Source organism: Oncorhynchus masou, chromosome 18 (assembly GCF_036934945.1).
Source record: "Oncorhynchus masou masou isolate Uvic2021 chromosome 18, UVic_Omas_1.1, whole genome shotgun sequence".
NCBI lineage: Eukaryota > Metazoa > Chordata > Actinopteri > Salmoniformes > Salmonidae > Oncorhynchus > Oncorhynchus masou.
In genome coordinates, this window is record NC_088229.1 from 30,370,245 (window position 1) to 30,394,744 (window position 24,500).

Genomic DNA, 24,500 nt, shown 5'->3' on the forward strand with positions numbered 1-24,500 from the left:
CCTACTCACAACATTCAACTGGTCGTTCAGAACAGGACTGTTTCTAACACAACGCTTAGTTCTGCTGAATGCGGCCCTGTTCTGTTAGCATAGAAGAGCATTATGGGAATTGATGTCATTACAACTGACGCTTTAAGGACACACATGCTGTATTGTATTCTCTATTTAATCCTTAACCATACAGACGTTTAAATATGTTTCAGGTTCAGTAGGTACATTTATGTTAACCTAAATTCACACTAAAACGCTGACAAATATTACTATCATGAGCTCAACCACTGCATTTCCCATATGACAACCTGATAAAATCAGGTATATCGTTGGCATGGCAAAATTGAAGTATGAGGGCGCATCTTCGATGATCTACACATTGTACGTTTCGCATCCGGGATAGGCCTACTGTGTGTTGGCTACATGAGTATTTACCCACATGTTGTGCGAATCAGTCCGCGTAATCACACGCACACGAATGGCCAACTACGAAATATGTAGGCTGCTCGTAAATGGAGGATCAGTCTTCGGGTTCAACCTACAAAATATAGCCTACTTGACAATCACTACATACTTCGTACAAATGGTGAGCTGTTGTGATTTGTTCATTCGTTTTTATTGAATAAGCCAACCATTTCAAGGGATCAACATAAGAATATAATGTTTATTTCCTGACTCGAGAGGATACGCCAAGTCTTCCTTTCTGTCTGAAAGTGAAGTCGCACTACAAAGACCGAGGCTGTGTTCGAGAGCAACAAAACCGTGATGTATCATGGGTAGAGTGTTCCTGACTGACTGATCCACAAATAATAATGCGTCGTTATGGTGTAAGGTGATTTGTAGATTATGTTAATTAAGTCTGATTTAATAAACAAATGCGATAGCAAAGATTTTTATAACGAAACCAAGACAGACCACAGCCTCTCGTGTCAAATAGAAACAAATGAGTCAGAATGGGCAGAACAAGCAAAGAGGTGGGCAGAGTCAGCGAGATCCTATTTGCCTGTTCTAGCAGACGTCTGCATATTTCCGTTAGGGAACGCACAATCTGTGAAGCGCGCGTGTGCAATAACGCAATTCGCCTTTTCACACCCACTAAGCAACGCGATTTAAAACATTTTTTGCAAATGTTAAAATCTAAAATACTTAATCCACTCTGTTTAAAACATATTCTAGTTTTGGGAACTGAAAGCTGTATTGTTTCATCGATGAGAAATCAATCTCCTTCCATCTTCTCCCACTGCTGGCGACTAGGCTTCCTCTCACTTCCATATTTGGTAGTGAGTGGAAATTCCAAGCGCATCCGGTGAAATATCTTTCTCATTGTTCTATCTATGACAATAGTCAGTTTGAAAAAGGTAAAGGGTACATTTCCAAAACATCAGACTCTTACCATTGTTAACCCAGGGATATGCAGTCTGAAAGAAGTCTGCCTAAAAAATATGCAAGACTCTACAAGCCAGAATGTTACAGAATGTAGGATAAAATTATATTTACCGTTGTCAGTGCTGTTGGTTCTTTTGATAGTAGGAGAAGGAGAAAGTGTTGTTTACCTGACTTTTTGCTGCGGTGGTAGGTTCTGTCACTTGTATTTTCAATCTCCCGATGCAATGCAGTGATGAACAATATGTAAACAATAGCCTAATGTTACCGAATGTAGTCAACCGAAGCACGTTTCCTTGCAATAAGCTGGAAGTGTTTGTCAAATTTGCCAGCTGATTGCATGGGACAATGTTCAGTCTGTGGATTGGTTAGGCTCGGCCATATTGTAGTAAGTGTTTGTCTCATGCGAAAAAACGATATACAGGATAGCATACTGAAGGTTGGGTTGATAAGGCTTTCCTGTGGATATTTTGTCTCAGATTAACCAAGCGGGGAGAGGCTGCCCGTTGTCACAGTTCCAAGATCAGTCACAAGCGTCCAGTTAACTTTACGCCAATTAATCTTAAAACTGAACTTTGATCCGCATTAAGTAATATTCATATCCTTCGCCACTGTCGACTTACAACAGATATTTAGATCCAGTCATGACCAGGGGTGTAGTGCTGCCGGACAACACTGGGCCAATTGTGAGCTACCCCATGGGACTCACGGTCATGGCGGGTTGTGACACAGTCTGGGATCGAACTGGGATCTGTAGTGACGCCTTGCCTAAGACCGCTGCGCTACTTGGGAGGCCCCTGTAGTAAGGATTTATGTTTACTACTTGGTCAATTGATTTGATGTTTACTACTTGGTCAATTGATTTACTACTTGGTCAATTGATTATGATACCGTGTATAAGCTACACAAAATGCTTACTCGCAATAAAGCTATCCTCATAAACAGTGCCATGATAGTAAGCTATTTGTATTTACATTAGGCTATAGCCTACAAATAGCTGTACCATGTAGTCATAGGACTATTAGGCTATAAGCCTACTGCAAATGATTGTTGTTTGTTCCTGAACTGGGCGAATGGCAGAGCTATCCTTCAGCACCACAAGTTGGTTCAACTTCTTTAACGTCATTGCGCGATTCTGGCGCTGTCCTTTCAGGACCACAAAGGGCGCTCCAATCGCTTAAAATTCCATCTCATCAAGATCTGTTACCTACTCAATAGTCATACTCATCACTTCTTCTTATTACAAATAGAAAAGTATCACTTCTCACAATGGTGCTTGTTTTGTAAAGTTAGATCAAAGCTGAATCAGTCTCTTGCAAGATCACAATGATTAATTTGCATTTTACATAACAGACCCGAATATAATAGCATAATAGCACAGTTACACCCCAAAAATAATTTCAAATTCTATTTTAGGATGGTTAGCTGAAGTTGACCATACAGTGCATTCGGAAAGTATTTAAACCCCCCTTGACTTCTTCCACATTTTGTTACATTACATCCTAAAATTGATTTTAAAATGGATTACTTTTATGTTTTATCCTCATCAATCTACACACAATAATACCCCATAATGACAAAGCAAAAACAGGATAATTATTTTGTGTGCAAATGTATTCAAAATAAATACGTTGTTTACATAAGTATTCAGACCCTTTGCTATGAGACTCGAAATTGAGCTCAGGTGCATCCTCTATTCATTGATCCTCCTTGAGATGTTTCAACAACTTGATTGGAGTCCACCTGTTGTAAATTCAATTGATTGGACATGATTTGGAAAGGCACACACCTGTCTATATAAGGTCCCACAGTTGAAAGTGCATGTCAGAGCAAAAACCAAACCATGAGGTTGAAGGAATTGTCCGTAGAGTGCTGAGACAGGATTGTGTCGAGGGCGTTGGTCAGGGAGATGACCAAGAACTCGATGGTCATTCTGACAAAGCTCCAGAGTTCCTCTATGGAGATGGGAGAAGCTTCCAGAAGGACAACCATCTCTGCAGCACTCCGCCAATCAGGCCTTTATGGTAGAGGGGCCAGACGGAATCCCCTCTTCAGTAAAAGTCACATGACAGCCCACTTGGAGTTTGCCAAAACAAGATTATTTGGTCTAATAAAACCAAGATTGAACTCTTTGGTCTGAATGCCAAGCATCACGTCTGGAGGTCACCTGGCACCATCCCTACAGTGAAGTGTGATGGCAGCATCAGGACCTCAGACTTGGGCGAAGGTTCACCTTCCAACAGGGAAACAACCCTAAGCACACAGCCAAAACAACGCAGGAGTGGCTTTGGGACAAGTCTCTGAATGTCCTTGAGTGGCCCAGCCAGAGCCCCGGCTTAAACCCAGTCGAGCATCTCTGGAGAGATCTGGAAATAGCTGTGCAGTGATGCTCACCATCCAACCTGACAGAACTTGAGAGGATCTGCAGAGAAGAAAATCTCCAAATACAATCCCCAAATACAGGTGTGTCAAGCTTGTTGCGTCATACCAAAGAAGACTTGAGGCTGTAATCGCTGCCAAAGGAGCGAGTAAAGGGTCTGAATTCTTATGTAAATGTGATATTTCAGACTTTTATTTTTAATAAATGTGGAAAAATGTTTTAAAAAAATAAATAAAAAATGTAAACGGTTTATTTTGTCATTATATGATATTGTGTGTAGATTGAATCCATTTTAGAATAAGGCTGTAACGTGGAAAAAATGAAGGGGTCTGAATACTTTCTGAATACTTTCTGAATGCACTGTACATGCACTATTAGGCAGTATATATGCTTTGATTAATACAAAATACAAGAAAGGCTAATAGTTTGTTAACACCATCTGCTCTAATTCGCTCACGAAACAGTAATGGAAGAGGATCTCAATGCATATTCCCATTTAAACTGATTGAGATCAATCAAATTAATGGCATGGAGATGCAGTTAGGACATTCCACCTTTAAAAGTGAAGAATTATAATTCATGAGTAAGAGTGATGATGGCCTATTTTGAAATTTGGTAGCCTATGCCTAACTTGGTGTTTGAGGGTATTAAAATAGAAACATTTATTGAGACAATATGTGTGGACATAGGCAGATTTTGCATTTGGAGGATGCATTTTATGCATATTCTTAAATGGTGGACTATTCAATTGGCTACATTTGCTGTACAAACTTTGAGGAGATTATGACATCATTGCACAAGACCATTGGCCATGACTATTCAACTAAACAATAGATCATCCATCCACCTGACAGGTGTGGTGTATCAAGAAGCTGATTAAACAGTATAATCATTACACAGGTGCACCTTGTGCCGGGGACAATATGCCACATTTCTCAAATTTTGAGGAAGCTTGCAATTGGCATGCTGACTGCAGGAATGTCCACGAGAGCTGTTGCTAGATAACTGAATCATACTTTCTCTATGATATGCCACCTCCAACATCATTTAGAGAATTTGGCAGTACGTCCAAACGGCCTCACGACCGTAGACCACGTGTAAACTCACCAGCCCAGGACCTCCACATCCAGCTTCTTCACCTGCGGGATTGCCTGAGCAGGTTGGAGGGGAGGGGAGGGGTGCTGAGGAGTATTTCTGTCTGATAGAAAGCCCTTTTTTGTGTGGAAACTCATTCTGATTGTTGCATTTTATATTTTTGTTCAGTGTAGTTTAGCCGGGGAAAACTGTCAAAACTACTCGGGCCTAGTGCGCATGTGTGCCCAACTGGGTGCACTAGGCTAATTCAGGGGACAGATTGTAGTTTTTATGCTCTGATATCAGGAGCTGGCAGTGAAACGTTTGATTAAACAATTCAGAGACTGAAGCTAATAAATCAGATGACTTACATTTAAGGAGAGTGAATCGATATACAATCACCTAAACAGCTGTAATTGCCAATAGTAAAACAAAGCTTAAAACTTTGAGTGAACCCTGAATACAGAAAATGAATAGGGAAGTTGCTTTCCTCCTCCTCCACACTCTATGGCTGCCAGTCCACCCATTATGACAACATTGACTTGAGTGGGGAAGTCCATTCTGTTCATTCTATTTCAGTGCTGAATCACCCTCCCCCACACAGGAATTTGGGGGACTGTATGTATGCTATATAAAGTCACATGTTTTGTAGCCCAGACTAGTCACACCATGAATTGTTTGTTTTACACTGGCTCTTTTTTGTGCATGTTATACAATATGTATTTGGAAAGTGAAGCTAATATTTTGTCTCAATGGGTCGATGCTACCATTTTGGATTTGAGATCAAATGATGAAAATGAGGCGGCAGTGCATAATGTCACCTTCTCTTTCAGCGTATTTTCAAGCATCTGTTTTGCCATTTAGAAATAAAAGCACTTGAGGTAGGCCCATCGAGTCCACCCATTTTAATAGTTAAAGGGATAGTGTGAAATGTTGGCAAATAAGCCCTTTTTCTACTTACCTATAGTCATATGAACTCATGGATAGGTCTACCATTTTAATGTCTGCATGCAGTTTGAGGGAAGTTGAAGGTAGTTTTGCGAGCCATTGCTAACTAGCGTTAGCGCAATGACTAGAAGTCTCTGGAAGCATATAGCCAAAGATGTTTTTAACTAACCTTTCTAGAATATAATTGCGTATTTTTGTTAGGGAACACCTATTCTGTGAAGTGCCCGTGTGCAATAACTCAATTCGCCCTTGCACTCCTAAACAACATTTTTCCAAACTTTGGCAAATGGTAAAGTCTACAAAACATAGTCCACTCTGTTTATTACAGGTTTTAGTTTTGGAAACAGAACTGTGTTGAGATTAAATGTAGGAGAAAATGTGCAGATGGGCAAATGATAAATCAATATCATGTTTGCAATTTCTTTAGCTAAATGGGTATATATTGCTTTGTCATTTTCATGATTGAGAATGCATAATGCCTGCCAATATGAAAAATAAAAAGCTAGCAAAGTGTGTGATATTTGTGCCGCGTTCACGTGCTCGTCGGAATAAGAAAATCAGACATTTACGACTTGATAACTGGTTATACACGTGTCGCATTCAACCAGTTAGCAAGTTGGATATTTCCGAGTTTCCTATTTCTGACTAGAACGTTAATGTGATACCAAATTCCCACGGTACTATCCAGTACAATACTGACATATAGAGCCAAAATGTGAAGTTTCACTGTTCAAAAGCATATGGTGAAGAATGTAGATAAAACAGGATACATTTTTATTTATAAAAAAAATCTTTATTAAATTAAATGTGTTTTTACATTACAAAACTCACCAGATTTGAGATTATGCACCCATAACTTTTTCCTTCACTTTTTTTAAAAGGTGGGAAGGACCTCTTTAATTTAACATCATGGATTGGACTATTGGGAAGGAGAGAATTCCCTCATGTAATAGTGAACTGCCTAAGGCCTCAAAGAATGCCTCCGGAACCAACCTCACTATCAATCTGAATGAAATGCTCAGATCAAAAGCTGACGTGGAAAGGAAGCGTGTTCCAATCCGCCCACCCAACCCAAGAGCCCCTGCACCCAGGGAACTGGAGTTTAGTCGAGGCCTTTCGTGTGAGCCCATGCCCAAACCCATTATCCGAAGACGTGCACGATCTCTGTCCTCCTCCACAGAGTGGAAGAGGCACACTCCTAATGTTGGGGTGCGTTTTGTAGACTGTCTGGGCCTGGACCTAGAGGACGTTAAGGTTTTCAAAACCGGAGAGGATCCCTTTGTGCCACAACATGTCTCCTTCAGGCTTTTGATGGGTGCAGAGCTGGCTGGGGGGAAGAACTTGGAAATCTCGCTGCCGTATCTGAAGCCGGTGTTCCCTCAGCAACCCGGTGATCGACCTGAATTCTTCAGCCGCCTGCGCCAGCAGAGAGTCTGTCTGGAGAGGGTTTTGTGCTTTGACCTGGGCATCATCGGGATCACTCAGGTCCTCAACCTCCATTTTGAGAAAGAGGTGAGCGTGCGCTATTCTTTCACAGGATGGAGGTGCAGCTCAGAAACCAAGGCCTCCTGGGTATCCACCACCTGCAAGTCCTGGGATGGAACACAGGAGCAGCTCAATTGTGACACCTTTCGTTTCCACCTGCCTGTTCCTCCCTTCCTGCTACCTGGAGCTGCTTTGGAATTTGCTGTCCGATACAAAGTGTCCGGGAAAGAGCACTGGGACAACAACGAGGGGCAAAACTATAAGTTGGTCTGCCATAGCTACAAGCTGACTGTGCCCAAGGAGTGTGAGCATAGCATGGTGCACTTTATTTGAGCTCATTCAACAAGGAGCATTTACTGGTTGCTCTCATAAGTTCCAATTAATAATTTGGCCATAAGGTAAAAACCTTCATCAGACCTGAGAGGCAGCAGTAGTGTTCAGAAAAAGACAGATCTGGTATATATGAATAACATGTTATTGGAGCACTCAGCTAATAGAGAAACACGTCATGGTTATCTGTGACTGTGGTGGAAGCCATGTTTATTATTCATTCATACACATTTATTTTAACAGAGCACACCTATTAGTATTGGAGTGCATGTTTTCAAATGCAAATGCACTTTATTATATACAGTGCCTTCAAAAGTATTCAGACACCTTGACTTTTTCCACATTTTGTTACATTACAGCCTTATTCTAAAATGGACACAAATCTGCACTCAATGCCCCATAATGACAAAGCAAAAACAGTTTTTTATCAATTTGAGCTGGCCTCCCGGCCAAACTGAGAAACCGTGGGAGAAGGGCCTTGGTCAGGGAGGTGTCCAAGAACCCAATTGTCACTCTGATAGAGCTCCGGAGTTCCTCTCTGTGGCACTCTACCAAGCAGGCCTTTATGGTAGAGTGGTCAGACGGAAGCTACTCCTGAGTAAAGACGCATGACAGCCCACTTGGAGTTTGCCAAAAGGCACCTAAAGACTCTCAGACCAAGAGAAGCAAGATTCACTGGTCTGATGAAACCAAGATTGAACTATTTGGCCTGAAAGCCAAGCGTCACGTTTGGAGGAAATCTGGCACCATCCCTACTGTGAAGCATGGTGTTGGCAGCATCATGCTGTGGGATGTTTATCAGCGGCATGGACTGGGAGACTAGTCAGGATTTAGGCAAAGATGAACGAAGCAATGTACAGAGAGATCCTTGATGAAAACCTGCTCCAGAGCACACAGAACCTCAGACTGGGGCGAAGGTTCACCTTCCAACAGGACAATGACCCTAAGCACACAGCCAAGACAACGCAGGAGTGGGTTTGGGAAAAGTCTCAATGTCCTTTAGTGGCCTAGCCAGAGCCCGGACTTGAACCAGATTTAACATCTCTGGAGAGACCTCAAAATAGCTGTGCAGGGACACTCCCCATCCAACCTGACAGAGCTTGAGAGGATCTGCAGAGAAGAATAGGAGAAACTCCCCAAATACAGGTGTGCCAATCACTGCCAAACGTGCTTCAACAAAGGACTGAGTAAAGGGTCTGAATACTTATGTAAATGTGATATTTCAGTTTTTCAAACAAGTTTTTGCCGTGTCATTATGGGGTATTGTGTGTAGATTGATGAGGGGGAAAAAAACAATTGGATATATTTTAGAATAAGGTTGTAACAAAATGTGGAAAAGTCAAGGGGTCTGAATACTTTCCGAAGTCACTGTTTACAGCACTTGTTCAGATAAGACTGACACAGAGTACACATTTCACTGTGGCAATGTGCCTCTGGATAATGCACTTACTTTATGGTTTCTACTTGTCGGATGTTCTAAAATCATTTGGACTCTGACTCTGGTCCTCGGAACTAGCCATGCTTGCCAGGTGGAACACATGTAACTGGTAGAGATTAATTTATAAAAGGAAATAAAGAGTTTATCTTCAAGAGAAGATCAGTCAAGCATTTAAACTATGCTACCAAGCAGTTTTTAGTTCAAATATTACTCATGATATAAATTGAAAATATTTAGCTACTAACAAAATAAATACACTGTTTAACTGGTAGTACATAGAAAAGTTAATACTATTGTTTCTTGTTCTTTTTACATTAAAGCACAGTTGATGATACAAACCTCTGTTGTGAATTATTTGCCTTTGTTGCTTACAATACAACACTAAAGCTGTCTTTACAGTGCAGCTAAAATGGACCCAATTCAACAACAAAATAATTCTCCTGTGACACAGTTCAATCTTCTTTCGAATGGTGTAAACAGCTAAAAACCACATGGAATCACATCTTTTCCGTTCTGATTTGGACCACACTCATATGTGCTACTACAGTGCCTTGCGAAAAGTATTCGGCCCCCTTGAACTTTGCGACCTTTTGCCACATTTCAGGCTTCAAACATAAAGATATAAAACTGTATTTTTTGGTGAAGAATCAACAACAAGTGGGACACAATCATGAAGTGGAACGACATTTATTGGATATTTCAAACTTTTTTAACAAATCAAAAACTGAAAAATTGGGCGTGCAAAAGTTAAGTTAATACTTTGTAGCGGCCACCTTTTGCTGCGATTACAGCTGTAAGTCGCTTGGGGTATGTCTCTATCAGTTTTGCACATCGAGAGACTGACATTTTTTCCCATTCCTCCTTGCAAAACAGCTCGAGCTCAGTGAGGTTGGATGGAGAGCATTTGTGAACAGCAGTTTTCAGTTCTTTCAACAGATTCTCGATTGGATTCAGGTCTGGACTTTGACTTGGCCATTCTAACACCTGGATATGTTTATTTTTGAACCATTCCATTGTAGATTTTGCTTTATGTTTTGGATCATTGTCTTGTTGGAAGACAAATCTCCGTCCCAGTCTCAGGTCTTTTGCAGACTCCATCAGGTTTTCTTCCAGAATGGTCCTGTATTTGGCTCCATCCATCTTCCCATCAATTTTAACCATCTTCCCTGTCCCTGCTGAAGAAAAGCAGGCTCAAACCATGATGCTGCCACCACCATGTTTGACAGTGGGGATGGTGTTTTCAGGGTGATGAGCTGTGTTGCTTTTACGCCAAACATAACGTTTTGTATTGTTGCCAAAAAGTTCAATTTTGGTTTCATCTGACCAGAGCACCTTCTTCCACATGTTTGGTGTGTCTCCCAGGTGGCTTGTGGCATACTTTAAACAACACTTTTTATGGATATCTTTAAGAAATGGCTTTCTTCTTGCCACTCTTCCATAAAGGCCAGATTTGCGCAATATACGACTGAAGGTTGTCCTATGGACAGAGTCTCCCACCTCAGCTGTAGATCTCTGCAGTTCATCCAGAGTGATCATGGGCCTCTTGGCTGCATCTCTGATCAGTCTTCTCCTTGTATGAGCTGAAAGTTTAGAGGGACGGCCAGGTCTTGGTAGATTTGCAGTGGTCTGATACTCCTTCCATTTCAATATTATGACGTGCACAGTGCTCCTTGGGGTGTTTAAAGTTTGGGAAATCTTTTTGTATCCAAATCCGGCTTTAAACTTCTTCATAACAGTATCTCGGACCTGCCTGGTATGTTCCTTGTTCTCCATGATGCTCTCTGCGCTTTTAACGGACCTCTGAGACTATCACAGTGCAGGTGCATTTATACGGAGACTTGATTACACACAGGTGGATTGTATTTATCATCATTAGTCATTTAGGTCAACATTGGATCATTCAGAGATCCTCACTGAACTTCTGGAGAGAGTTTGCTGCACTGAAAGTAAAGGGGCTGAATAATTTTGCACGCCCAGTTTTTCAGTTTTTGATTTGTTAAAAAGTTTGAAATATCCAATAAATGTCGTTCCACTTCATGATTGTGTCCCACTTGTTGTTGATTCTTCACAAAAAAATACAGTTTTATATCTTTATGTTTGAAGCCTGAAATGTGGCAAAAGGTCACAAAGTTCAAGGGGGCCGAATACTTTCGCAAGGCACTGTATATCCAATACCTAGCCATGTGACCTGTATCTGGACACTCCAATCAGATTCTTTCAGTGCCCAAGTGATTTTTACTACACTTTCCATGCAACAGGTTAATTTTGTCACATCTGCGTTGGTGGTAACCGTTGAAATGGACAGAGACAGCACGTACCAGCATAGCCTCTTCGCTCGGACGACCAATACATATTGATCTCCCATCACTGAACACTATATCCTGGTACCCCGCAAAATATTTACCAGCTCTATGATTTACATGTTTACGGGAAAAAAATCCTATCACTGAATGCATATCTAGAATTAATCCGGAATGCCTTAACCAGTCAGCGTGGGTTATCCTTTTTACTTTACACCAGGGGTAAGCAACTAGATTCCGCTGCAAATCCATTTTTGTCAGAATGGATGGTCAGGGGGCCGAAACGTAATTTATAATAATTTGACGAATTCAAATTGACAACAAGTAAGCCCATTTGTATTTGAAAATAACAATAATTTTATACCTTCATTACATTGAGACACGATTACATATGTCTCTTCATTTGTGGGGATACTTGGGAACATATTTCATAGTTTAAATACATTTTCCCATTGAATTCCTGGTAGGTTAGTCTCATTGAGATTACAAACCTATTTTGCAAGAGAGACCTGGACAAAAAAATCAGCAAGCAAAGTTTCAAACATTTACAACATAAAACACAAGCACTACAGTTTAAAAACATCAGTTTACACATTGAACACGCACATTAGTTTTGGCAGAAGTGGTTCATCTAGGGGTAAAACATTGACAGCCCCCTAAACCATTTTCCACCGTAGATTTTCCCCTAATATCAGTTAAGGAGCTCCTGTCATTTCAAGTCCTTTTGTTGCTCGTTCAAAGTAGAGGGCAGGGTACTGTAACACTTTTTTACCTTGGTCTGTGCCGGCCTTAGACACCATCAAAGAGATGTAGTCCCGTGAGCATACAGTGCTTTCATAAAGTAGTCACACCCCTTGACTTTTTCCTTATTTTGTTGTGTTACAGCCTGAATTTAGAATGGATTGAATAGAGATTTGTTTTGTCACTGGCCTACATACAGTACAATACCTCATAATGTCAAAGTGGAATTATGTTTTTCTGAATTTTTACTAATTAATAAAAAATTAAAAGACAATGTCTTGAGTCAATAAGCATTCAACCCCTTTGTTATGGCAAGCCTAAATAAGTTCAGGAGTAAACATTTGCTTAACGAGTCACATAATAAGTTGCATGGACTCACTCTGTGTGCAATAATAGTGTTTAACATGATTTTTGAATGACTGCCTCATCTCTGTACCCCACACATACAGTTATCTGTAAGATTGGTCAGTCGAGCAGTGAATATCAAAAGCCGATTCAACCACAAAGACCAGGGATGTTTTCCAATACCTATTGGTAGATACGTTAAAAAAATAGAAATAAAAAGCAGACATTGAACATCCCTTTGGTAGTTAGTCTTGTCCCATCGCTGCAACTGTACGGACTCGGAAGAGGTAAAAGTCAAGAGCCGCGTATCCTCCGAAACACATCCCTCCCCCAAGCCGCACTGCTTCTTGACACACTGTTTGCTTAACCCGGAAGCCAGCCGCACCAATGTGTCGGAGGAAACAGTACAGCTGGCGACCAAAGTCAGCATGCAGGCACCTGGCCCGCCAAAAGGAATCGCTAGAGCACGATGGGACGAGGACATTCTGGCCGGCCAAACCCTGCCTTAAACCGCTGCGCCACTCGGGAGGCCCATGGTGAAGTTCTAAATTACACTTTGGATGGTGTAACAATACAAGTCACTACATAAATACAGTTGCCAGAGAGGAAGGAAACCGCTCAGGGATTTCACAATGAGGCCAATGGTGATTTTAAAACAATAATGGCTGTGATAGAGAAATGAGGCTGAATCAACATTGTAGTTACTCCACAATACTAACTTAATTGACAGAATGAAAAGGAAGCCTGTACAAAATAAAAATATTCCTAAACATGCATCCTGTTTGCAACAGGGCACTAAAGTAATACTGCAAAAAAATTGGCAAAGCGATTCATTTTTGGTCCTGAATACAAAGTGTTATGTTTGGGGCAAATCCAATACAGCACATTACTGAGTACCGCTGTCCATATTTTCAAGCATAGTGGTTGCTGCATCGTGTTATGGTTATACTTGTAATCGTTAAAGGACTGGAGTTTTTCAGGATAAAAAAGAAATGGAATGGAGCTAACCACAGGCAAAATCCTAGAGGATCCTAAAACACAAGGCCAAATCTACAATAGTTGCTTTCCAAGAAGTCAGTGAATGTTACTGAGTGGCTGAGCTACAGTTTTGACTAATATCTACTTGACAATCTATGGTAAGATTTGAAAATGGCTGTCTAACAATGATCACCAACCAATTTGACAGAGCTGGAAGACTTTTTCAAAGAATAATGTACAATCCAGGTGTGCAAAGCTCTTAGATATTTACCCAGAAAAGCTGACAGCTGTAATCGCTGCCAAATGTGATTCTAACATGTATTGACTCAGGGTTGTGAATACTACTTCGATAAATTTGCTAAACATTCAAAAAACATGTTTTCACTGTCATTATGGGGTATTGTGCGTAGATGGGTGACAAGATAATATATTTAATTGATTTTGAATTCAGGCTTTAACATAACAACATGTGGAGGAAGTCAAGGGGTATGAATACTATCTGAAGACACTGTAGTTGATCATTGGCGTTAGTCTGCTGGACAATATAAGTACGCGAATGAGAGCTGTCTCAGTATGGCCTTATAAATAAAAATGTACCAATGACTTAGTCTCCGAAGAGCTATGGAAGTTAACTAGTGTGATTACAAGTCCACTTGCTGAAGGGTATTCCACATGTGTAATTACTCATGATCTACTTCATGTTTTTGCAAACTTATGTTTTGTAATTACACATTTCAAAGTCACCTGTGAATTACCATGTTAATAACTCCAAACAAAGTGTGACATTGTAACTACAAGGGAAAGTATAACAAAAAACCCAGCTAGCTATGTTGTTGATATGTGTATCCTAATAGACGAGGGTAACAACCCTTAAACAAGGCACACCTTGCCATGTTATAACCTGTCCCAAAGGATACATTGAATCAAATGTTATGTTACTACGATGCTGTTGCAAAGGATACACTTGTAATTATAATGTCAAATCAAATTTTATTTGTCACATACACATGGTTAGCAGATGTTAATGCGAGTGTAGCGAAATGCTTGTGCTTGTAGTTCCAACAATGCAGTAATAACCAACGAGTAACCTAACTATTCCAAAACCACTACCTTATACACACACAAGTGTAAAGGGATGAAGAATATGTACATAAAAATATATGATGAGTGATGGTACACAACGCCATAGGCAAGATGCAGTAGATGGTATAGAGTACAGTATATACATATGAGATGAGTAATGTAGGGTATGTAAACATATAAACGTGGCATTATTTAAAGTGGCTATGTCACGAATATTACCGAAGGCGACTCCCCTTCTTGTTCGGGTGGCCCTCGGCGGTCGTCGTCGCCGGTCTACTAGCTATCACCGATCCATTGTTCTGTGTTCCTTTGGTTTTGTCTGATTGGTATCACCTGTTTCTTGTTTGGTTGTTAGGGTGGGGTTATATATAGTTTGTTCAGCCCTCTTCTGTTTCGTGCGGGCTTGTTCGTCTCTTATTTTGCGTTTTCGCGCTGTCCGTTATTATTTCTGATCATTTCTTTTCCTACTTTTGTTCATGTTATTTTTCCTGGACATTAAAGCGTGTTTTTTCCCACATCTTTTGCTCTCTGCGCCTGACTCCACACCTCCTCACTCATTTGTCGTAACAGGCTAGTGATACATTATAATGTATCTACCCAGGATCAAGCAATTTGATGCAAAGTGAAACATGTCTTTTTAATTGCTATGTATTTACAATGTAACAGCATTTGCAGACAGGTGACTAACCAAGAGAAATAAGGACACAGGAGAACATTAGTATAACCATGGAAAGAAGGTGTACCCAAATGTACAATTCCCCATTTCAGACTCACACCCCGGGTTGGGTAGTAACGGATTGCATGTAACAGGGATACCTATGGACGGGGTGGTGGGTGATGCCCAGGGAGAGGCGTGATGGCGTGGCACGGTGTGGAGGTCTGGACTTGGGCTGTGGAGGAAAAGTGGAGGTCAGGTGGAAGTAACCTGGACTCCCAGGCCAAGGGAGAAGGCATGTTCCCTGAGCAGGGAGTATCGGCCAGGAGGCTGTGGAGCAACAGTGGGACAGTGGACTCTCTTAAGGGTCGGCACACCATTAAATCTAAAGAGGAAACCGATACCTTTGCATCCTGAATGAAGGATTTACGAAGTGGTGTGGGGGGACACAAATTTATTAGGGGTGGCGTCAATTCGGAATTTCTGAAATTAATCCATGAATTGAATTTGAATTGGCTACACCTCAAAGGAAACATCATTTTAATGTAAGGAAGTAGAATTGAATTAAAAGCAATTCAAACCAATTCAACTGAGACATTAAAGTCTCATTAATATTGACATTGCATTGGATTGTTCCGTTTCATACTGCAGCTTTTGAGCTAATGCATTCTGAGAAATGTATTTATGTTTCTGATATTTAAAACATTAAAGGAAGGATCAATTATTATAGACAACACACATGTAATTATTTAAAATTGTTTTAGGAGAATGAGTTTTAAAAATGACATGTTTCAACCATATAGTACATGGCATTGGTAGCCATACATGATATCAAAATAAACATTTGTATAGTGAAGTGTAGAATAAATACACCATTTGAATTTCATTTAATTAAATTATACTAACTTTAATTCAAATTCAATTCAAATTCTGCTTTCTGTTGGGTGTGGCCAATTCAAATTCAATTCAAATTCATGGAGTGTATCAGCAGCTGGGCAGATTATGCTTGGACGTCAGAGGACAAACGTCATCAGGAACAATAGCGCCCTCTGGCGGAATTTGGCCTGAGTCCCATGTGTAATGAGAGGGTTTTTTGCAATAAGTTAAGGCCTATATACTAGGGAATTTGGCTACAGGAGCAGTAGAAATCTATGAATGGAATCTTGGGGGAACCTGTCTGCAAATCAAGGTGTCTTTTAGTACCAGTTTAACTGATTGTGCTACAGTGAAGAGTTTACAGACACTTTCTCAAAAGTCCAACTGGAAACATTAAGACATCATGTGTATTCAGACAATGTTTCCCTCTAATGGCTAAAATGTCCAAACATCACAGAAGGATGATTTTGTAATAGTATTCACATTTACATCGGCAGTATTGGATGGCACAATAACAACAATATCAACATGCCTAAAATGTGTACAGTTATCACTCAGGACAGTTTGAATTCTATACTGCAGTTAAAAGTTTGAAATTACTGTGTCTAACAGCAGAATATAGATTACAATAGAGAGTGTAATAATATTCATATTAGTAATGAGTATATATTTTGATTTCAGATGGAATAGGCACAGTAATTAAGCCCAATTATTTATTTGTATTTTTGTTCCGAAGCATGATTTTGTCCTCAGGGTAAAATGCATCTTCCTCTGTTTTGCAGCTCTGCTATGAAAGGCATGCAGAATGTGGGATAGACTGTTCTTCTGGCCGAGAGGATTGTTTGAGTTCTTTGTGCCAGATGGATTGGATAGATGAGATTCACTGGATAACCCTGTGCCCATAGAAGGATAGTGCAGGTTGGTGTTGCAGAGACAAAAGCCAGGTTACATAATGTAAATATGGGGCCTGTGGTGTTCCTTTCACAGGCTTAGACAACCTGCAAGTCAACCGGTGCACATGGCTTTCTCCTTGATCAAATTGTAAACAGTGCTACCAAACGCAATGTACCAGATGCAGAGAAATGTACCATTCACTGTATGTTCTACTGAGTAGTTCCTCTTGACAGTAAGCTGTTACACATGGCTTGTTTTCTTGAAGCTGATGCGTTGAGTAACTGTGAGAGGCAGTTTTCATCTTTGCTTTCTCTATCCGCTTTTCTCTTTGTACTGTTAGTGTGTGGGTGGAGTGGACAAGGTTGCTTCAGGAAAAAAGTGTGATTTTCAATGAATGCTCATAGAGGACAGTGGTGACGAAGGTACAGAAAGAAGAACTGTGAAGAACGCTAACAGTCAGGAATATTCTCCGACACTGCAATCAACAGGTAAATTGGCATCCTATTATTTTTCGCCACATTTAACCAAACAGCACACTTGTTTTATGTTATATATACTTTACAGGTAGATTCAAGTTGATTTGAATAGTCATGTCCTATTTAGACTAGGAGGTTAGATTTGACCAAGTCATTCTGCCGTGCTATTTGGAGTTAATACAATAGGTTATAAACACATGTATGTTATAGGCTTGAACGCTATCAAAATATATATTTAAAATGCGCCTGAGGCTGTAAAGTTGAATTCTGCATTTAACATTTTGGTTACACTGTTGGAAAAATATAATAGTGAAGTCCTTGTACAGACATATTTGGCATGGAACATGACCATTCGATGGAAAGTGACGAAAACTTCAGAAACCTTCAAAGCAGTATAAAGATTATTCAGATTACTTCCAGACCTATCTTATGATGGCTATTTAATTTGAACACCGTTTAAAAGTAAGATTTGGCAAGTTACACACATTAGAATATGAATAATGGCTACTCTTAACCTAATACTAAAGATGTGCAGACCCTAGAGTTATTTTTTGCCAAATAACTAACCAGTGTAATTGGATTGGGTGAATAACCTTATTTCTTTTCCTTTGAATGGTGAGTTAGTTATTTCTGCTCAAATAAAGGCGACATTACGTTTTTCTATTTTCCCATTGCATAAAGCCTATTGAAGATGCCTCTGGGGAAGGAATTCAGGAAGAAAGCAGAGGACATCACAGCAGTGTATGATCTGAGAGAGAAGCTAGGAGAGTGAGTGTCTGTTATATTTTTGCCACATTGGATTAGATCTACATGCCGTTTCCACACAGATCTAAGGCTCTTTACTTGGTGTGAGAGCCATACAATTCTGTGAGAGCCATTACCTTGATGCCTTGATGCTTACTGAAATCCTGGCACATTCTTCCCATTATGAAATATTACAATTCTCTAGCAGAGGCCCCCAGAGTTGTCCGAGGGGGAAGCCATCCCAATTCATCGGGTGACTGAATAATTATCATCCCAAAATAAAGCAATGAGAACGAAAGCCTGTATGAATGGTTACTAATATGATGTGGGTGTGTTTCAGGGGATCATTCTCTGAGGTGCGCGTGGCTCAGCACCGCCGCACCCTGAAACTTGTAGCAGTCAAGTGTATCCGCAAGAGGGCGCTAAAGGGCAAAGAAGCCATGTTGGAGAATGAGATAGCAGTGCTACGCAGGTTAGTGTCACATCTGCACTTTTAGCTAATACAAAATAGACAAGAAATCAATGGTTCAGAGTGTATCCATTGTTTCCCCTTCAGAATCAACCATCCCAACATTGTGGCATTGGAGGAGACCTTCGAGACATCTACAAAGCTTTATCTGGTTATGACTCTGTGGGTGGTGGGATTTTAATTTAGATACCCTGAAATGATCTAATCCAAGATGAATTGTTGATTATTTCGTTGCTTATATTTTACAATGCAATTGATGGCTTGTTACCACAGTGTTACAGGAGGTGAGTTGCTGGACCGTATTCTGGAGAAGGGGAGTTACACTGAGAGGGATGCCAGCCGTGTCATACAACAGCTTCTGGAGGCAGTCCAATACCTCCACCAGCTGGGCATCGTGCACAGGGACCTGAAGGTACAACTGTCCACTAGCTGTTAGAAAAACACTTAACCTCACTATCAACAGCATCGTAGGATTACTGTTATATGTCCCCCAGGTATATCAACATAAAAGAGAATAGAATGTATCTGAGAGTTCACAGGTTAAGGTAGATGGTCAATGTGCTGAATGATCAACACTCTCATGTGATTTTCTTATTGTTTGGTACAAGTGTTCAAGTGATTGATAGATACAGCTTAATTGCCAATTATTTTAGGCCTTCTATTATTATCATTCCAGCCTGAGAACCTACTGTATCAGACTCCGTCAGAAGATTCCAAGATTGTCATCAGTGACTTTGGCCTGTCCAAGATGGAGGAGCAGGGGATGCTCACCACAGCATGTGGAACCCCTGCGTATGTGGGTGAGGATCCCCAAATACATACATCACTTCTGAACCCTCATCATGTCGAATTAAAGCAGTTTGAGCCTCATACACTAACCTTCTCTTTCATTTTGCGTGCAGCACCAGAGCTTCTGCAGCAGAAATCGTATGGCAAAGAAGTGGACCTATGGGCTCTGGGGGTGATCACCTATATACTGTGAGTGTATGGTAATGGTTCATTCCTCACAGTTGACTTCATACAGGCAAGTGAAAAGTTATGTTGGGCTAAAAGGATTTATTTTTGACGTTCCAGACTCTGTGGCTACCCTCCGTTTTATGACGAGAGTGAGTCACATATGTACAGGCAGATCATGAAGGCTGAATATGAGTTTGACTCCCCGTATTGGGATGAAATCTCTAATTCAGGTAAAGTATGACCTTGGTCTATGAGAGATCCTTTTAGCTAGCCTGTATTAGTTCATCACATCTCACACCTATTTGTCACGCAACGTTATCACTGTCTCGGCAATAATGACTTATTTTTCTTTCTTTGTTATGTGCTTTTAATTTAACTTTCTTTTGTCTTGAAATTGTATGTCCTCCTGAATGCTGCTTCTCTCTCCACATTTTTCCGTTCAGCAAAAGATTTCATTCCGCACATGTTGCAGAAAGAACCAGAGGAGAGGTACAATTGTGAGCAGGCCTTGAAGCATCTTTGGTGAGTTAAAAAAAATATTTAGTAGCTTTGTGTGGTTTCTTTTCTATAACATGTTTCGTAAACATTCTCAGTACTATCAGTGTGCATGTATTTGGTCAGTTGAAGTAAAGAATGAGATGTTCTATACAACACAATGAATGGGTACTTTGATATTTAGGGATATTTTCAAGTTTTTCTATACTTCTATAGCTATCGTAATGTCCATGGCAGGTGAGCTTTAAACATAGATCACTTTAATCCAAACATACAATAGATTCTTTCTGCTCAAAATATAATACTTTTCTTGATCTATATTGATTGCATATCACTTTATGTTCCCTCTAGAATTTCGATGAAAAACCTCCGTAGGTCTGTCACTATATCACATGTAGTATACGGTACACATAGCATCCCACTGGGTACAGATGTCAGTTCAATGTCTAGTTTTGATTTACATTTGGTTGAGGTGTTGTTGTCAGCTAACGTGAAATCAACAAAACATCACCATGTCATTGGATTTAGGTTAAAAATTGGTTACTTTTTTCAAATCCAATCAGTTTTCCATGCTGGTTCAATGTCATAACACAGAATTTTGGTTGTTGAAATGATGTGGAAACAACTTTGATTCAACCAGTTTTTGCATAGCGGGCTAATGACTCCAAAGTTATATGATAATTACATTTACATTTACATTTAAGTCATTTAGCAGACGCTCTTATCCAGAGCGACTTACAAATTGGTGAATTCACCTTCTGACATCAGTGGAACAGCCACTTTACAATAGTGCATCTAAATCATTTAAGGGGGGGGTTGAGAAGGATTGCTTTATCCTATCCTAGGTATTCAATAATGGTATTGATGGCTTGTTGATTGGTGCTGTGTGTGTTGTTGAATCAGGATATCAGGTGGAGCCGCTCTGGAGAAGAACATTCATGGATCAGTCAGTAAGCAGATCCAGAAGAACTTTGCTAAGAGCCAGTGGAAGGTAAGATTAGTCCTGCCTGGGCACTGTTTAAAATGTACAAATCATCTTCCACAATACAATATCTCCCATAAAACTAGAATCTAGATATATGCCCAGTTACATTGACTATGGAAATCAATTCTTCTGTGTGCAGGAATGCACTACACAAAAATATCAAAATACACAATGTGCTTTAGAGGTACACATAATGATCTCTTAGTACATTTTAGGGTACCTATGTGGATAAAGAGCCTGGTGGTACATTTTTGTACCCAATATTCTGAATATAAATCTACACTAATTATACTCTCGTTCTCCAAAAAAGGGGTACGATGTGAAGATACATTTCTGTTTCCCAGGATACTAACAGCTTTGTCACTGGGTTGGTACCCTAAAAGGCCACATTTGTACCATAATCATTATCATATTTGCCAGCATAGTCTACTGCAGGTAGATTCTTTTTGAATAGTTTGTAATATCTTTTTTATTGCGTATACATTCATTGATTGATTAATCTTATGCTACATAAAGATAATTAACATACATTTTTCAAAACAAATCTAATCAGTTAGTTAGATTTTTTGCACCTGTTATTGAAATGTTTGTTCCAGTTTAAATGGCGTAATGTTTTTGATTTTATTTCACCTTCATTTAACATTTACATTTACAACTGCTGTAACGGTTTTCTTTAGGGTAAGGAGAGTCGGACCAAAATGCGGCGTAGTTATTTAGATACATCTTTAATGAAGAGGAAACACGATCAATACAAAAACAATAAACGTAACGAGAAAACCTAAACAGCCTGTACTGGTGCAAACTAACACAGAACAAGGAACAATCACCCACAAAACCCAACACCAAACACCAAAAATATGGTTCCCAATTAGAGACAATGACTAACACCTGCCTCTGATTGAGAACCATATCAGGCCAAACATAGAAATAGACAAACTAGGCATGTAACATAGAATGCCCACTCAGATCACACCCTGACCAAACAAAACATAGAAACATATAGCAAACTATGGTCAGGGTGTGACATGCGCAAGGCTGGTGCCATGTAAGCCGGGCCAAGGAGACGCACTGGAGACCAGATGCGTAGAGCCGGCTTCATGGTACTTGGCTCGATGCCCACTCTAGCCCGGCCGATACGCGGAGCTGGTATGTACCGCACCGGGCTATGCACCTGCACTGGGGACACCGTGCGCTTCACAGCATAACACGGTGCCTGCCCGGTCTCTCTAGCCCCCCGGTAACCACAGGAAGTTGACGCAGGTCTCCTACCTGGCTTCGCCATACTTCCTGTGAGCCCCCCCCCAAATACATTTTTGGGGCTGACTCTCGGGCTTCCATCCACGCCGCCGTGCTTGTTTCTCCAACTCCATTCTCCTGTAACCCTCTTTGCACTGCTCCAGCGAATCCCAGGCGGGCTCCGGCACTCTCCCTGGGTCGACCGCCCACCTGTCTATTTCCTCCCAAGTCGTATAATCCAGACTTCGTAGCTCCTGCTGCCGCTGCCTGTCACCACGCCGCTTGGTCCTGTTGTGGTGGGTGATTCTGTAACGGTTTTCTTTAGGGTAAGGAGAGTCGGACCAAAATGCGGCGTGGTTATTTAGATACATCTTTAATGAAGACGAAACACGATCAATACAAAAACAATAAACGTAACGAGACAACCTAAACAGCCCATTTTTTTTATTTAGAAAAAATCATTTATTACATTCAATACCATTCATTCTTTACAACTCATAATTTTCATTCATACTTTAATAATGGTATTTTAATTTAACTAAACAAAAACCCCAAACAAAACCTCAGGGGAGCATCTTCCCTCCCCGTCATCATACAAACTACCTTTCCCTATCTCCCCGTCCCTAATCTATCCCCTTACAAATCTAAATGACACCCAGCCCTAAACCCCCCTTCCACCTCTCCCGGGCAGCATGGACAGGTGGGGGATTGCGCCAAACTATGCTGGTACATGATGGAATGTACCGGCAAGCACTTATTGAGGCTCAACCAATTCAGGTCCTTGAGCCTGTTGTCCAGGCCCTGCGCCTGCACTCCCTCCCAGACCACTGCCGAGATGCCCACTACAGGCGCCGGACTCCCTGCCTGCCAACCACTTGGCCGCATGGCCAAAGTGCCATGGCAGCTGTTCCGCCCAAGGACCCGTGTTAGACCACACCATTACGCTTCTCGTTTGATACGAGAAGAACACCCGCAGGAGGTAACTGGACGGGTGTATCACTGAATGAGCAAGCTCCGTTAACAAGAAAGAAACAAAAATTCCGTCCAGCTTGAGAGGGAGATGTGGTACCCCCCTACCTCCCTCCCCGATGGGACAGAGCATGCGTGCCCTGGCGACCCACTGTACCTGCCACTCCACATGAACTGAAACATAAGCCTCACTAGAGGCCTCCTCAGACAAGCCGGCAATGGGTAGATGTACGCCAAATACAAAAGAGACGGCAACACATCCACCTTTAGGACCAGGACCTTGCCCATAAAAGACAAATACCTAGCCTTCCACATCGCTAGCTTCCTTTGTACCACTGCGATACCCATGTTCCAGTTCAGCATCGCTGAGCCGGAGGTCTCAAAATGGACCCCGAGAATCCTCAGGGCCCCCTCACAGAGAGAGAATCCCCCGGGCACATCCGTTCTACCGCGCCATCTTCCGAAAAACTTAACGGAAGACTTTGCATGGTTCAGAACCGCTCCCGACGCTCAGGTGAAATCCCCAATGATGGCAAGGGACCTTGTCAGGCACGAGTCCTTGCACAGCAGCAAGGAAGTGTCGTCGGCGTACTGCGTCATCTTAACACGCAGCCCACCACTTCCAGGGATCAACAAGTCTTCCACCCCTGTGTCTGCCCTAATGGCAGCCCCCAGAGGCTCCATGTACAGAACGAAGAGGAGAGCCGAGAGTGGGCACCCCTGCCTGACCCCAGACAAGAGGTCAAAAACGTCACCCAAGTGACTATTTACACTAACTCGGCACCCCGCTCCGACATATAATGTACGAATCCATCCTATGAACTTCTTCCCAAATCCTAATCGACCTAACACTTTGAATAGAAAAGATCTATTCACGCGATCAAAAGCTTTCGCCTGATCTAGCGCTGCTACCATTAAAGGCAGGCCTCTATCTTCAACCCAAGCGATGGAGTCCCTGATTAACTGTAGGTTCCATCTAATAGAGCGGCCCTCTACCCCGCACGTCTGATCCTCATGGACGACGTAGGGAAGGGCTGTACGCAACCGGTCTGCTAAAACGATTGCAAGTAGCTTGTAATCTACGCACAGCATGGTCAACGGCCGCCAGTTGCCAAGGTCTGTTACTTCCCCCTTCTTATATAAAAGTGACAGCACACCAACAGCCATTGATCCCCCCCAGGACCCCCGTCTCAAGGATGGCCTTCAAGACTTTGAGGACAACTGGTCCAAGTATACCCCAAAACTTGAGATAAAACTCAACCGGCAGC

The 24,500-nt window shown here is 41.3% G+C and overlaps 2 protein-coding genes across 4 annotated transcripts in view; both read left to right on the plus strand.

The window, feature by feature from the left end:
* The first annotated feature begins 491 nt into the window (after positions 1-491).
* ppp1r3da (protein phosphatase 1, regulatory subunit 3Da) lies at positions 492-9,481 on the plus strand. The gene is made up of 2 exons (XM_064922938.1): positions 492-577; positions 6,658-9,481. The coding sequence occupies exon 2, from the start codon at positions 6,686-6,688 to the stop codon at positions 7,592-7,594; it is 909 nt and encodes a 302-aa protein (XP_064779010.1). The 5' UTR covers positions 492-577; positions 6,658-6,685; the 3' UTR covers positions 7,595-9,481.
* Positions 495-24,500, plus strand: part of LOC135504384 (calcium/calmodulin-dependent protein kinase type 1B-like) — a 31,561-nt gene continuing 7,555 nt past the window's right edge. The window contains exons 1-12 of one of the 3 annotated variants that reach the window (XM_064922935.1): positions 499-577; positions 16,790-16,925; positions 17,242-17,389; positions 18,059-18,145; positions 18,462-18,593; positions 18,678-18,752; positions 18,864-19,002; positions 19,267-19,390; positions 19,493-19,568; positions 19,665-19,777; positions 19,991-20,069; positions 20,946-21,033. In XM_064922935.1, coding sequence (XP_064779007.1) covers positions 18,069-18,145; positions 18,462-18,593; positions 18,678-18,752; positions 18,864-19,002; positions 19,267-19,390; positions 19,493-19,568; positions 19,665-19,777; positions 19,991-20,069; positions 20,946-21,033 — 903 coding nt within the window. In that variant the 5' untranslated portion in view covers positions 499-577; positions 16,790-16,925; positions 17,242-17,389; positions 18,059-18,068. Of the gene's footprint in view, positions 578-16,789; positions 16,926-17,241; positions 17,390-18,058; positions 18,146-18,461; positions 18,594-18,677; positions 18,753-18,863; positions 19,003-19,266; positions 19,391-19,492; positions 19,569-19,664; positions 19,778-19,990; positions 20,070-20,945; positions 21,034-24,500 lie in introns of all 3 variants that reach the window. The other 2 variants (XM_064922936.1, XM_064922937.1) reach the window with 2 other exon arrangements.